Consider the following 16,164-nt stretch of genomic DNA (forward strand, 5'->3'; position numbering starts at 1 on the left):
CGGCTGGTGCTTCCCCTCTGCCGGCTCCGCGTTGAGGAGGGGCTGGGGCTGCAGCGCCGGCAACGCGCACACCGCCGCGCCCTGAGCAGCCCCTGCAGCCCGGCCGCTCCCGCCGCTTTCCTTAGCCTGGGAATTTTTTTTTTTCTTTTTTTTTTTTTGGTTGTTATTTGTTTCCTTCCCCCTCCCCCCCACCTCGCATACTCCCTTCTTGCATCTTTTGGCTGCTTCCCCATCTCGCCCGCCCGGCGCCCTCCCCGCGGGCTGCCTCGGCGGGCGCTCAGCGCGGGGCCATGCCGGTGGGGCCGGCGCTGCTGCTGCGAGGCGCCTTCGTCGTCCTCCTCCTCCTCGTCCTGCTGCTGCTCTCCCTCGGCTCCCCGGCCCGGGCAGCCGTCTACACCAACCAGTTCTTGGTGGAGCTGCACGGCGGGGACCAGGCGGAGGCCGAGCGGGTGGCGGCGGATCACGGCTTCGGAGGGGTGCGCAAGGTAAGGGCTGCCCGGAGCCGCTGGGGAGCGGGGATGGAGCACGGCCGCGTCCTACAGCCGCACGGCTTCGGGAGTCCGCTTCCCGCAGCCGCTGCACGGCAGTCTCCCGGGAGGGCGTTCTGCTCGGACTGGGAGGTGAGGAGTTTCCCACATGCTGGGTAGCTCGGCGGCGTCTTTGGACTTCGCTACGTAAACATCCTCCAATTGAGCTCCCATCCTGCGGGGCTCGGGAGCGGTGTGGGGCAGAGCGCAGCGGGGGCCGGGCCGCCCGAGAGCTTCCTGAGCACGGCTGGAATTGAAAACTGCTCCGAGCGCTGAAAATAATTAAAGCTGTATCTCCATGGAGAAGCTCGCACAGATTTAAATGGCAGATTTCTTAGGGATTTTGACACTTAAGTTTGAGAGGCTGGCAGCTTCCTTCATGTCCCTGTTATTCTCGTGGAGAAATAGGACATTGTCAGGGCAGAGAATCCGCTTGATATTAAGCGTGGTATGCAATCAGTGCACATCGCAATTTGGTGTAAGTTGGGAAACTTCGAGTTCCATTGGAGGCTGTTTTCTCTCCTCAGGTCCTAGAAAGTCCTCGGTAGCTTTTGTGTCAAGGAGTCCCTGCCCAGCTCCTGGTGAGCCTTGCTGTGCTAGAAATCTCTAACACTGCAATAGTAATCAGAGCTCTAAACAGTTTAGTGTACAGTCAGTGGGTCTAATACAGTGTACTGGTCGGGATGATTCCTGGCAGTACTTGGTTGGAGGGGTGTGGAGGGAAATAGAGCTCTGCGAGCATTATTTGGGTTTTTTCTTTCCCTGGTAGTTATGCAATGAGATCCTGATCTGACTTCCAAGGAAGTAAATGGAAATTGCGTGCTGAACTTGACTAAGTGAAATGATTTAATCCCCTGGGATACCTGTGTGTCTGTCCTATGAAGTGAGACTCGCTTCCTCAGGCTGCCTTGACTCCAGTGGGGGCTTGTTACAGAAATGAGGACAGTGTCATTGTTGCTTTGAACACCACCACTGCCTGCTGCTGATAAGATGCTTTTGTTTTGGGCTTGTCCTGGTGGTGGTGGGGCTGCTCTCCTGCTGCCTTTGGGACAGGAGCTGTTATAGGGATTTGGTCATGTTACCTGAAACTTTATAAATAGTGTTGTTTGGTCAACAGTTTTCCCTTGTTATTGCTCTCTGCCTGCACTCCTTCCTTCATATTCTATCCTATCCTGGGGGTACCTGTCTGATAAGGCCTCAGAAGGAGGGAAGGGTACCTTGCTGTGGAGCTGAATTTCTTTTTACCTTAGCTAGATGCTTACAAATGCTGCTGTGACCATGTTGGGAAGAGATGGGGGGGGGGGGGAAACGACTGTAGAATGAAGAGCAGCTTCTGTTACAGTTGTCTTCCCAGGGCTTGTTAAGATGCATACTGATTCCACATGGAAATTGGTTTTTTAGCTCGTCTTTGCAAGAACTGGAGGGAGATCCCCCAGGTATGTGGGAGGAGAGGATTTGCTTTCCTGTGCCTATCTCAGGGATGCTGTGTCCCTTGGATGCTGGAGTCCCATGGAACAAAGCCTTGCAGAGCTGCGGTGCTTTCTGCGTGTGCTCACAGCGAAGAGGAGGTGGCAGAGGCTCTTGTACTGTGCACGTGCTGTCCCAAGAGGTTTTCAGGTTACATCATCCTAGTCCTTGAAAAGCTAGAAAGCCTCCCACCCTGTGCCTACAAATCTGAGAGAAAATACCGCCCTGCTCTCTGCAAGGCAGAGATTTTAGGGAGCGGGAGGAGTTCCTGGAGTTTGGCACTTAGCTGAGGATAATCCATCAGAGTCTGATGGCAATCTGCAGGGGAAATCTGAACGGGGAGACAGGTGGGTGTCAGTAAAAGCGTGTGCCATCTACACAGGTGTCTCTTCAGTACTGCTGGATAGAAGAGCCTCCTGATCTGTTTTGCTCTCATTGGGCTTATCTAGCATCTCAGTTTATAGTCTGCAGGCCTCACTTTAACAGTAATAACAGCAGTGCAAAAAGTTAAACGCGGACGTGTGTGAGCATACAAACAGAGCTGGGAGTGGTAAACTCTCTGGGTGAAAGTACCATCTATAGAACGTGCTGCCTACATTCTTGGAAAATTAGGAAAAAATTATGCAAGAAGAAATGATTTTTCCATGCTTCACATGTACTGTTTGGACAATACACTGCATTATTTATTTAAACTAAATCCAGTTACCCTTACCAATACTGAGGAAATACTGCTGTCTGAAAGCGGTCACCTTTGTTTCAGTGCAGGTATTTTCCTGGCAGTAGTAAAGGGCAGGTACAGCTTTTTTTTCTGGAAGGATTTAAGATGTGTAGAAGAGGGATTGCTTTTATACTTGTTATATATCACAGATGTGTGTTCCCATGACTTTGCGGGAGCTGATTTTTAAATTACATATTTTTAGTGCTCACGGCTTTTCCCTCATAACACACAAACTGTGCACAAGTGCATATTGCGGTTATTTAACAACAAACTTCTGCAGGAATGCGAAGGAGAACATTGCCTTGAAGATTAATGTCATGAACAGTGTGCTGTGCTTTCTAATTGATTCCTTGGCCGTGTTCCCTGCCATCATTCCAACGCTTCTGCAAGACTACAGGTGGGCTAAAACATGTGCTTTAAACGTGGTGCACGTCCAATTATTTCAGGAGGGCTCGGTGTTCACATTAACAGCTGCCTGATTTAGGTTTCGGGCCCTAACATGAGGCAGAGTCTCAAGAATGCTGACCAATTTTCTTTAACTTTTCCTGAATTGACCTCAAATACGGACTTCTGCAAATCTAATTGTGTTGATTGTTTTTTAATGTTTACAGTTTTGCAGTCTGTTTGTGCGTACTTCTGTATATTCCCTATGAAACAAATGCTGTGATAAAGCATGTTCTTATTTAAAATGCTTATGCCATCTTCAAGCAAACAGGAGTCAGGAGGCAACCCCCTGATAGCTACATCATGTTAAATTGTGAGAACTATGAAAGGAACAACTTCCTTTTTTCTGTTTGCCTTCTGGCACCTTAGCACCAGAATGCATTTCTTAATGCGGGCTGAAAAAAGCTGCTTTTTGATCTTGCACTGCAGTTCTTATTCCTTTTTACCAAGGGGAGCTGAAAGAAACATTTGGATAGGTCTCATAAGTGGAGATCAGAGCTCAGGCATCTCTTCCATTTCACCAGCAACGCTGAGGCAGATACAATCTACAAAATGCCACCATATCTAAATATTCTGCTGCTTGTAGCACTGAGGTGAAAGGTTTTATAACAGTTGGTGTTGAGTGGCCTCAGATTTCAGAACATGGGGAATCTTATGTCACCCAAAGTGACTTTCTGCTTTCATTTTTTTGCTTAGGAGACTGCTAGTTTAGGACCAAGCTTTATGGAGCTGCCTGTGACTTTATGGATGAAACGATGGGAGCTTATGTGTACTTACATGGTGCAGATACCATTTTGCCTAAAGCAAAACTTACCCATAAATAAGCCAGAATTCTTACTTGGGCAGCCCAATTTGTCTGCATCTAATGTGGAAACAGATGATGCAGCAATGGAACATCCCATGCAAAGGAGAGTCAGGGAGCCTGTCCTCCCCATATGAGTCCGTTGGAGTCTGAAGACTTGATGTCAAGTCTCAGACTGCAGTATTTCCATGCGCTAATATGTTTAATAATTAATTAGCTTTGCATTTTATGTTGGCCTAGAGGGAAGGGTGTTTGTTTGCACGAAGTAATCCTTCATTGTAGAAACAGAAAAAGCCTTTCTAGAACTGGAAGGTACAATGTTACTAAGGAAATGTACAAAGAAACTAGGACAAGCAGAAACTTCTTGCAAATACTAATTGTGCAGCTACCAAGATTTCAGTAGGTTTCACCATAAAAGAAAATGCTTCAGTTTTCGAGGGTGAATCTGAGCTGATGTGTTCAAGTTAAGGGGAAAAAACAATTAACTGCTAGGGAAAGTTTGATCCTGCTGTGGTAAGATGTGCTGCTGGGGGATGATGGATAGCTCATTTTTCCAGAAAGACCCTGGAAGAAAGTAATTTTGGAGATGTGGAGAGAGCAGCCACCAGGGTCTGGACCCGCGTCAGTTCCATGCCTGCAGAATGCCAGCAGTGCATCTCCAGGCTCTGGCTGGGAAGTCCCATCGGCTCCTGTTTACACCCTAGAGAAGTGTTAGAGGAATTAATTCAGTTATACTGTGGCAGCAGGGAGTTAGCCTCATACGTGAAATAATATATTCCTTTCAAAATGGTGCTTTTTTGTTGTTGCTGTTATATTCTATTTGGCATTCCAACTTGGACATAAGAGCAGCAACAGTAGTGAACACTTCAGCTGGCTAACTGAGCACGAAAGGTCCCATGTTACTTCAATGCACTTGCTCAACATGTGAAAGCTGGACTCTATCCACATCAAGAAAACAAATGCTCATGCGCATCCCTCAGCCAGTGTCTGCTGAGCTCCTTCCCTATCAGAGACCCAAACTGGCTGCTTGCTGGCGGTGAGTGTTCTGTTTGAGGTGTAAAATAATTACCTTGTCAGCTTTCTGTAGCATCTATTCTTTGAATGCAAAACAAGGTCAGACTCTCCTGCTATGGATCCCTGCTGTAATTGCTCTATTACTGTTTTCAATACATGGTGTAGTTCTGTTTCCTGGCAAGACATGCAAGTTAAACCTTACTTTTACAGATAAGTTTTATTTACTGTGTTACAGCTCAAATGAAAAATTGTTTGCTTGTAAAGCTGCTTGTGTTTTTATTTATTCCATACAGCCTGAACTCAATGGCAAAATTGCTCATGTGACAGAGAACCAGGAAATGCCCCATCAGACTTTTTTCACTTTTTTTCTTCAAGCTGCAGCCCAACTCAGGACATGCAGTGATTTCTTTACATTATAATTAGTTTTACCAATGTCAAGGAGAAAAATAGAGAAAATGTACAAAGAAGTGACCAGCATTTCCAGATACTGTGCTCACACCAGAACAACAAGGTATGCTGAGGTCTAGTTTGAGCCTTTGCCTGATAAAAACTTGTGCAGCAGTGTGTTGCAAGGCACCAGGGATGGCTTGCAGCTCCAGGGTCTGAGGGCCTTAAACTGCTAAGGAGCACCAGTTCCTGAAGCCTGGATGCAGCTGGGTGCCTCCTGCTGCTTGCTCCCTTTCATCCTCAGGCAAGGAGAGCAGCTCTGGCAGTTCCTAGCTGCCCCCAGTCCTGAGCTAGCCTCCTGGGGCTGCATGCAGCATTGCATGCAGTGACTTCAGCTCCCCGGATTATTTATCTCCATGATGGTACATGGAGATCTCAGTGCCATGCATGTAAGGTTCGTGTTCTGTGCCAAGAGAGACAGGCTTGGTATACAGAAATAACCCCTTTGCTTTGCTTTAAGTCTGCCACTGGGCTATTTCAGACCTGTGCTGTGGAATTTATAGTTGAGTTATTTTAATATTGGTGCTAGATAAACGAAGACCATTGGCATGGTGTCACTGCCTGTGAATATACCACCCTGCTGGCAGCCTAGCATCTCCTACCTTTTGCCCGCACAGCTTTCCTTTGTGACTTTCAGGCTGCTTCTGGATGCTACATCGTATGGGTGTATTAACTGCCTGTATGCATTGAAGCTTTCTGATCCAAAAGCAGTGGCTCAGTCTGGGACTCTGGTGCTGTAATTCCTCTGAGCAGGTTTTCCAGATGTTGAGAGCAGTCTGGCTGTTCCCCTAAGAAGCAGTGTGGGTATCTGTGGCTTTTACTTACGCTTAAGTCAAATTTGTCCCCAGTCCCAAATCTGTGCAGCAAAAGGATAACTACTTTTGTAAAAGAACCCTGTTTTGGATGGCTGTTGTTTGATATCAGAGCAGATGGACAGATCTTACTGCCATGTGACAACCAGAACCAGATGGTTTCAGTTACTCTGCATGAGGTAGAACATTTTGTTTCCAATTTGGGAGTTCACATCCATATCAAACCTCTAGACCAAAATAAATTGTCAGTGCTCTCCCAGCTCAGAGTGCTTCCATGTGAGAACTCGAGGAGTCCCCTGGTATTCAATTGTTAGCAGGTAAATGGTCCTGGAGACTGACCGTGCTGCTAGGCTGGGTGCCTTCAAGAAGCATGGAGATAACTGTAGGATTCCTGAATTTATTAGATGTTATCACACAAGAGCCAACTTGTGTGAAGGTGGAGGATAGCTTTGTGTCTTCCTCTCAAAATGTGCAGGCAAGAAGATATAATACTCCATCCATCTTGGAAGACTGTTTTAACAATACTAATGTGGTTAAAATGGGAAAGCAAACCCAACTGCAAAGCTGTTATCATCAATGTAGGAGTGCTAACATGTTTAACAAATGCCAGATCAGAGCAATAACAGCACAAATTTCATTTAAACTAGAACTTTTACTAGTAAGCCTGTGCTGATTTAAAAATAAATAAAATATATCAGACTTCCTGGAACAGTTACAATGGTAACGCTTGAAGTGGCAGTTAAGTGGAAGTTTGCATGCAATCCTTTTCTTTATCCATGTATGGAATTATTCCAGTTAAAATGAATCTGTACGACTCAAGTGTCAAATGCTCGTAATTAAACACTTACAAAGAAGCTGCTGAAATATATGTGGGATTTATTTGGTAGATAGTTTCAATCAGTGAGTTCTGAGACATGAGCGTGTTCATGGAAAATTCTGTGAGCTGGAAATCAAGCCAAAATGATTAAGTGAAAGATAAATTGTGCCAGCTCTTGTTAAAATAATAGAGCAAGCAAGCCATCTTATGCGGGTCTGGTTTTAGGACAAGTGGCTAATTTCTGTGAGGGCTGCAGTAATCAATGGCTGGACTGTACGGATGTGAAGTTACCTTTGCCACGCAGTGCTGTCCTAGTCAACAGAAAGTTCTTTTCTATTTTAGCTTTTCAAATAATGAATAGGTCAGGTTTCTACAGGATGCTGGCTGCATCTACGGGATGGTGGCTATAAATACTGCAGCGAGCAGCCTGGTGCTTCCATCTATCACTGGCCTCTGGTGGGAGGAAGCCAAACTGCTTGACTCTTCATCAAAGATGGGATTTCTCCAAGAAACCTGAAGTAATCTGGTGCATTGGTCTTGCTGTAAATCAATGCGAGCTCTCTCTGTGTTTAACTCTTGTAAGTTCATCGAAATGCTCCTGGGCTGTGCTTTGGGACGGAGTGAGCTGTGTGAAATTCTGCACAACTCCTTGTGCTGTTCTACATGATGAAACCTGATGTGGCCATGAAGTTATAACAGTCACTCTGAGTCTGGTTGGAGCTGTATTTTCAAATAGTGTGAGCTTATACCTGGAATTAGGGAGTACAAGCTAGCTCAGTCTTACTGCTTATATACAGGGTTGTAAACAGCTCAGGTGGACGGCAGTACTGCTACTTTAGTCACTCAAGAAATGAACAGGGACATAATGTTCTTTGTCATGTATTATCTATCTTCTCAAACAATACCTTTGTGTAAATGTTACATCCTTAATTTCTTTGTCCACAGAAAGCAAATGGAAAGAGTGACCTCAGTGTTTGCATCAAACCAGTCAGCAAAAGTGCATTACCAGTGCTCATGAGTGAGTTAGATTATTTGCTTACCTGATGAGTAAAAGGTACTGTGTCACACCTGGCTTCTCCTAGAGTGTGCAACGAGATTGTGAAAACTGAGACCCAACAACTATGTATGTACTAATGATAAAGCAGAGAAACAGGCCCTGTTATCAGGGATGCACTCAATATCAAACTAGAGCTGGGCAGTTGAAACTCTTAAATAAGTAGTTTTAAAAAAAGGGGAGGGGAGGAGTGAACAGGAGAGGATGGGGTATCATGTATGCTTTCTTGATGAGAGTATCCTCCTTTCTGCCTATTCATCCTTGATGAAACACAGGTGAAATGAATTGGTGCAAGTCTGAAATAGCTTTATAGCTGAACCCTGCATTCAGTGTTCATTGTGCAGAGCTGAGTACAGCTGAAGCTTCTGCCTAAGGCTTCCAGCTACATCCGAGATGTGGTGAATTAGCTATAACCTTTACTTGTCCCCATGGGGACCTTGTGCTTTCCCATGTCAGTTAATCTAAAAAATGTCTGTCAGTGAAATTTAGCAACTTAGAAGTCACTCTGAATCAACTGTTATGCATAATTGTCATTTCTGAGTTTGGGTGGAGAAGTGTGACAAATTGGGGCCTGAACATACTTGCAGGCTAGAGGGGGGAAAAAAAAAGGTAATGATGAAAATCAGTTGTTTACACTGGTTAAATGATGGTTGTGAGTCTGGACACCATCTGAAGATTGATCTTTACAGCATTTCAGTCTATTGATTTTTGCATTACCATTTAGACCCTAAAACTTTACAGGTGACTGTACTTCTAGTTGTAAGACCTTTCCATTTCTCATGCAATTCAGATATAGTTCAGAATGAAGTCTAGACAGAACTGATACAGATTGTTTTCTCTCTTCTTTCTGATGGGATTAAAATACTCAATTTCCTTATAAAATACCTTTTTTTCCCTTCTAACTGAAGACATTTTATCCACATCAAATATATTGGTAGAGAAACCAATATTCCAAGCTCCAAAAACTGAAGCATGCTTAAGTAATTAATTAAAAACCTATATTTTTCCATGCCTAACTGATGTAATAAAGAAAGATCAGCACATACTGGGTTGACCACAATTTCTGTCAGCAGTAAACGTTTGTCATCCATCAGTTTGTAGCAACAAATAGTAAGAAGACATTTCATAGTTGACTGAAAGGTCAGCGAGGAAGGGAAAGAGCTGGTGGTACAATTTGCTTTCCTTTCTCATCATTATTGCTAGCATCTGGGCAGATTTTGTTTATCTTTTATTTACCATCTAACACAGAGCTCTTGAACCCACTCACAGCTGTTAGCCTCCATTGTGAAGTGAGGATCGTACAGGACATACCGGAGCTGAGATGAGTTGTCTCCAGTTCATGACGATGCGAGTAATGGACCCATTCATCTCTGACATGGTCTTCTATTAATATGGACAAATGTCCATGACTTTCTGCTACCACAGTCAAGCAGCTTCACAAAAGCAAGGAAAACAGCAATGCTCTGAAATGTTACTTTTCCTTGGCTCCACTGAAAATGTTTTCTCGAAGCTTCCTTGCACTGCTCTTTTCAAACCTAGTATCTTGTCTCTTTTTTTTCTTTTTTTTTTAATGGGACAGTTTTGTTTTTAGCTACTGCCCATCAGCTTTTCTCCCATACAGCATCTATTTTTCTCCAGAAATTGAGTTTTTTTCTGGGACCTGCCAGACTTGTTTCTATTGCTAAACCATACTGAACTTCCTTGAGAAGAACTTTCTATCCATCAGCTATTGCTTGACAGCCTGGCACTAAATAGACACGGAGAATAAAGGGTTTGTAAAGAAAGAGTTACGAGCCTTTCTTAAGTGTTGGGGAAGGCCAGCATCTTTATATTAGTACGGTTCACCTTTTTTGTGCTTTCTTGAGTAGCGCTTGTCAGTAGCCAGCTTATTTTGGTTCGAGCTGCTTTTATAGCTGTATTTCCTTAGAGTTTGAGTTCATGACTTTGCTTTTAGGCACTACATTAGCGGAGCACTTGCGCACACTTGTCCTACACACTTTACTGTGTGGACATTGATTTTAAACATAGTGCTGAATAACGCTTTGCTGAAATTCAGAGTGTCCTTGAGTAGCTGTTTGAACCCCTCTCCATCTCTGAGATGCAGATACCAGTTATTTTTAGCAGGGTTAAGCTATATCTTAATGCCGTGTTTCAAATGTAACAAACTTTATTTCAAGTGTTTTATCTTCATATTCTTAGAGCTGATGTCACAGTAACAATTTGAGTAATTGGAGTAACAATAGGAGTCTATCTTTTTAGTTACGTTCTTAAAAGGAGAGAGAATTGTGTTGTAGATCAGAAGAGAGGGAAAACAACTAGTTAGTACTAATTGCTGTCAATATTGATCGACCTTTGTTAGAAATAAACCGTGATCACTGAAATGTGCAGACTATAACTAGATTTATTATAATTTGAATTTTCTCTATGGCACGCTGATAGAAGAGATTTGTCATGTATTATTTAATCATTAAAATATTTACCAAATTTCAATTTTTAAAGAGATACCTGATATATACATATAGATTTACCCACTAATAAGTATTGACGATGGCACTTAGCATTTTATAGTTTCAATAGTGCTGTGCAAACATTAATTACATGAATTCTATCAATAAATAAAAATAGGTAAACAAGTACTTATTAGACTATGCTATTTTACATGCAACTGAAACAAGAATATTAACAGCTGTAATTTGCCTAAGCTTCTCCTAGCGTTAGTAGAAACAGGGATTGCCCATCATCTCAGAGCACTTGCCAGGGCTAAGCTGCAAGAAGTATTTAATCTATAATTGAAAATCATGCCCTGGGAGACTTAGTTCTGGTTCTGTCCTACAAGTGCTGCCATGGGGGGGAGGGGAAGAGCCAAGAGGGAATAGGAAAAGTAAATGCTCCTAGACAGTGTAATAGTGGTGGGGAGGATATCTGAGGTGTGAAAAATTTCACAAAATATTACCGTCTTGGGAGATGCTTTGAAAACACAGAAGGGCCTTGAAAGAGCAGCAAGAGACCCAGAAGCACCTTGTTTCTCCAGTTAGGAGGTAATTGTGAATAGCATTAGTCTTGTTAGCCTTTAGTTGTAAAATATAAAAATAGCAGATCCACTTCTGGGGCACCATCTTTTTTTTTTTCCCCCCATCTTCTTAACGTGTTAACTGTCATGTGTTAAATGAACTGATTAGTTAACCTGGTCAGATTCTGACCAGTTTTCTGTCTGTGATGTAATCTGTAGCGCACAGCTGAGCTACTAGCAGGACCAAGTTAAGAAAGTTAAGTTTAGGGGCAGATACTTCTCCGAAGAATGTCTGGAGTCTAATTTCTGTTTGCTTTTTTGGATATGAGTTTTTTGTTTAGTTTTTGCTTGTTTTGTTGGTGCTCTTCTTCTCATAGGATCCTCAGCATCTGTGTATAATGGACATAATGATGATTACTGAGCCTTCACTTGAGGCTTTCAATCCAACAGTAACAATCACCAACTCCAGGTAACGATGATCTGGATCAATCCATAGAGTCCAATGTAATTGCTGGTGCATAAGCAAGAACATTCATCTCTAAATCCGAGAACTGTCCTGCTTTGGCTCTATTCAGCAGTGCACGTGATAGAATCAATAATGTGTTCTGTGGTTACCGAGGAGTAACAGATAAAACTCTAAAATGCACAGATCCATTCATCTAAAGTAAAATGTCTCTTTTAAAAGCCTGAAATGGCGTGTACAAACTGATAAAACTCACAGCAAATCCACAACCTTGTTGCTGATGACTTACACGACTGTTGCAGGCTTTCAGGATAAAGCTCTTCAGCAACAAACTTAAGTGATGTGAGCACAATAAAACGTAAAAGCTTAGAGTCATTCAATTGTAAATCAAATTCCAAACATTGTGAACTTGAGACCAAACCAATGGTGCAGTTTCTTGTAAGCTCTTGCAAGCACTGTGTGTGACAGTGTAAGAACAATACTAATGAGAAATAGAGAGTTGTACTTTTGATATCGGAGTTGACCCATCTGAATATGGGTAGATGTGCTCTTCTTACAGTCTCTGGAGCAAAAAAGGTGCTCCTGATGCACAGCTCTGCTCATCTAGCATGGCCACCTAAAATAGGTCAGATGAATCATGCTCTGAAAGTGCCTTTTTTTCTTCTTTTTTTTTGCAGTGAATTGTATGGGGAGCTCACATGAATTCTGAATTTCACATGGACAGACTGGACATGTAATCATAATTCTAGTCAGCCAAAAGCTGGTCCCTTTTCTTCCATTTACATTGTGCATTTACTTTTAATCTTGTGCTTACTGTATTCAAAAGGCACTAGGAAAAAACCTTATAAAATAAAATCTTGTTTGGCAGTCTTTGGATACCACATCTGCATTTATAATGTTTTATTTATAATGTAATGTTGTATTACTGCCTGTTGATTGGAAGAACGTACAACAAGAGATAAGAACATATGCAAGTAGCTAAGCCAGGCACTTCTGAATTCATCAGTAGAAGAAATGCTGAACTGTGTGAATCTCAGCTGACTTTACAGGGATCGTGTCGTGTATAATGGATGTTTTAAAGAGATTTACATTTTGGAGGTGTTAAAGCTGTGGCTAACACCTCCACCTGCCAAATTTGCCAAGCTAAATAGGTTTAAGTTTGATTATTACTTGGATGGAGACAACTAACACGTAGCACAGTAAGTACAGTGTGAAGTGGGCCAGGAAGACCAAATCAGAGCATTGAACCATTCAGTCCTGGAGCCTGGTTGCTGTTTGGAGCTTGTGCAGATTCTACCTGAGCTCCTTTTGCTGAGGCTTTTGAATAATTATAATGAACTAATGAGAAAGCGTGAAATCCTTGCCTGGGGCCTTGGGCACACTGTGGACTGAGTTTCACGTTGAGCAACCTCTGGCAAAGCTTTAGCCCTCTGTGCTATTCCACACTTCTCTACCACCATCTGAATTAATCCTTTCTTATTTGTACTTTGTTCTGTTTTATTTCTATGCCTCGAGCTGCCTGAGTTTCTAGCTGGCTCTACTTGTATGTGGTCGTCGTCGCTGTAGCGAGTGAGTGCCTTTGACTTCAGATTTGGCTCCCATCTGTATATTTAAAAGTGAAACGATTTCTAATGCTAATCAGGGTGAGGGAAAATGAGAGAGAGAGTTTTAAAAATTCATATTGAATATTTATAAGCATCCTCGGTGCATTTGGGGAAGCTGGGATGAAAAGGTTTCTGAAAGGTTTCTAATTTCTGCTGCGAGGCACTTCGTTGTGCTTCAGCTGTAATGGCAACTGAAGGAGCAGGGCCTGAGGGGCCGTGAAGGGCTCCAAACACATTTTCTTGTGCCAGGTCTGGGTTGTATAATTACTGAGCAGTAATGGGATGAAAACTCACCTGTGGAGATTTATGGCTCCTTTTAAGGGCAGGAGCTGTGCTAAGGCTATGTTGAGGAGAGATTGTGTTAGTATGTTTTATTTATTTTAATGGAGGGCAGGTGTTTGTTTTTTTTTTAATTTCCTTAGAGCGGATCAAAGGTTTTTTCAGCACCAGTCTTGGTTTGTACCCTATGTACCAGTCCCATCTTTGTGCAGGCAAGAAGCCCCAAAGAAGGTCTTTGCCATCTTCTCTAGAAAAGGAATTTCAGTCAGTCTTACTGACAGATCCATTTATGGTGATTTCAGTAGCTATCAAGAAGGGTAACTGTTTAAAAGAAAAAACAAAAAACACAGCAGCTTTTGCTTTTTTTAAATTATTTTACTCTACAGAAGTTGTTGCAGACTGTTGTCTCCACTGCAGACTGGGAAAAGGAGCCATAGCAATGGGTTCAAGTAATCTGTTATTTACTGTTTTAGAGTAATCTGGTATCCGGGAAGAATGGCTGGAAATGAGACATGAAACCCAGCAGAGTATTTCAGGGATGCTGTGTTAAAGGATGCAGCAGGACAGGCTGCATGTGAAGCCCAGCCAGAGAGAAAACTCCTTAAAACAGGACAGAGCTATTCAGTCTGTTCTTGCTTCCTGTTTGTGCCATAATTTGCTTGTGAGATGTATGGGAAATAGAGCCCTGAAGCAAGTCAGTGCCATTTGATGGGAAAGATAAGCCTGGGAGCCGAGGCTCCTTTTTGGGTTTGCATTGCATTTGTCATTTCTTAAATCTAAAGACAGGCTGTGAGAACTGGACCTCGCTGTGTCGAGGTGAAATAGTGATCTGTCTGATGGCTTTATTCAATATTTTGTGAGTCTGTAATGTTGGTGTTTATTGGTGCTTTATAGCACATTTGCTGCAAACATAAACTCCTGGCTAGATTGTACCTTTTTTCCCCACCAGTGTGTCTCTCCAAGGTGGCTCAGATGCTACTGGTTTAGATAAGGGGCAGAGCTGCAGTTCAGTCTTTCTGTGGCTTCTTTTCTTCAAACCCTGCACTGCTGTGCAGCTGATCTTCATGTCTCACGCTTTCAGACAGACAAAATTAGATCTGATGCTGCTATGCATTGTCCAACACAGGACTGACAAGGAAATAAAGTTGGACCTTCCCTGTCAAGCAGACAAAGCAGGATGGGCATCCACTCCAAGGGAGCTGCTGGCTACCCTGACCTGGACAGGTGCTTGTGAGGAAGACGATATCCTATGACTGCTTATTCTTCTTGGAGCAGATCTGCTTCTGGAGGCTCAGCAGTGTGCTGTGCTTTTTGTTTCCCTTTTGTCCCTTCCACAATTGTGTGGTACAACCCCTGTGCCCCCATTAGGAGCAGTTGTTCGCTGACAGGCTGTAGCAGAGTCCGTGAGCCCAGAAGCAATGCAAGCAGGGTCGAATCCTAGCTGCCTATTTACAGCCCCTTTTCTTGAGGGCTGCATCTAGGACAGCGCCAAGTAAATTTCCTGCATGGGAAAGACTGCATATGAAAGGGGAGTGCAGGAAGGCTGTGGGCCATGAGTTTATCTTATTTTTATTTCAGTACTAATTGCACCTGTACTGCTCTTTTGCAGCAGTAATCTGATAAAAGCAGAGATCCCAGCCATTTCCCTTTCTAGATAAGCCTCTTCCATTTAAAGAGTTATTTTCTTTCCTCCACTTAGTTGAACACCAAAATTTCAAAAGTAATTTTCTGGTCCTCATTCTTTTCTGGAAGGAGGTTAAGTACTTCATCAAGGCAGTTGCAAAGCTAAAGCAAAGGTTGGCACAGATTGATGGATGAGGGCTCGCTCTCCTTGCCGTGTTCAATTAGTGATTCTGTTTTTGCTCGCGTCTTTTTCACCAGTAATTTCATACAAGTTAATACATTACATAATTCCTGAGTTTCTCAGTCTGCCTTATTTATACATCAAGGCAATATTAGGCCTGTTTTTTATCGCTCTTAATAATCCTTCTTACTTTAATTTTCAAGTGCTTGCCAGTAATTACAATCTTATATAATTGCTAGTTTTTGTGTGAGGGCAGGAAGCTTTGCTTCTTTCTTACAGAAGGAGCCACAAGATCGAGTGAATTATTCACCCATGTTTTGTGCACAGTCTGCTGCTGAAATAGGATTCTACTCCAATTCAGTTCCAGCTTACAGTGAATGTATTATGGAGTAAGCTATTGCTGGTGGATCTTCAGGGCTTGTGGTGCATGTGAGCCCTTTGGTTTTCATTTCACACCATTACGTGCAGTGTTTATGTGGTCGTGCTGAGCTCCTACGCAGAACTGAGCTCCCAAGCAGAACTGAGCTCCCAGAGAACCTAATGGCAGGAAAAGCAACCCAGTTGTCAGGTACCAGCATCCTGGTGTTTGGAGTTCTGGAGTCAGTCACAGGAGTGTGTCAAACATGAAGCACTTGAGTGGCTTCATGGATTTCACTGCAAAAACCCTCATCGATGCATGCACTGCCTTAAGCGCTTTGCTGGCATCTGACTTTTCCTGCCTTCCTATAGTTTAAAGATTTCCTGAAGAGTTTAGATTTTCTGCACATTGCTATTTCTGTTGTTATTCACAACTCATGGTGTTTGATCATGCCATGTTTCAGTTATTGCCCCCTTTCTGAACAGAATTGGAGCCTTAAGAGGCATAGCTATGTGGGTAGATGGGAGGACTTCTGTGGCTACTG

The 16,164-nt window shown here is 43.1% G+C and overlaps 1 protein-coding gene across 1 annotated transcript in view; it reads left to right on the plus strand.

Annotated features, from left to right (window-relative positions):
• Window positions 1–290: 290 nt before the first annotated feature.
• The window catches only part of PCSK2 (proprotein convertase subtilisin/kexin type 2), a gene marked incomplete at both ends in the record, with an annotated part of 92,825 nt that continues 76,951 nt past the window's right edge, over window positions 291–16,164 (plus strand). The window contains one exon of the mRNA XM_079532840.1: window positions 291–485. Within this exon, the coding sequence (XP_079388966.1) occupies window positions 291–485 (195 nt within the window). The remainder of the gene's footprint in view (window positions 486–16,164) is intronic.

Source organism: Tetrao urogallus, assembly GCF_951394365.1.
Source record: "Tetrao urogallus genome assembly, chromosome: 2".
NCBI classification, from domain to species: Eukaryota; Metazoa; Chordata; class Aves; order Galliformes; family Phasianidae; genus Tetrao; species Tetrao urogallus.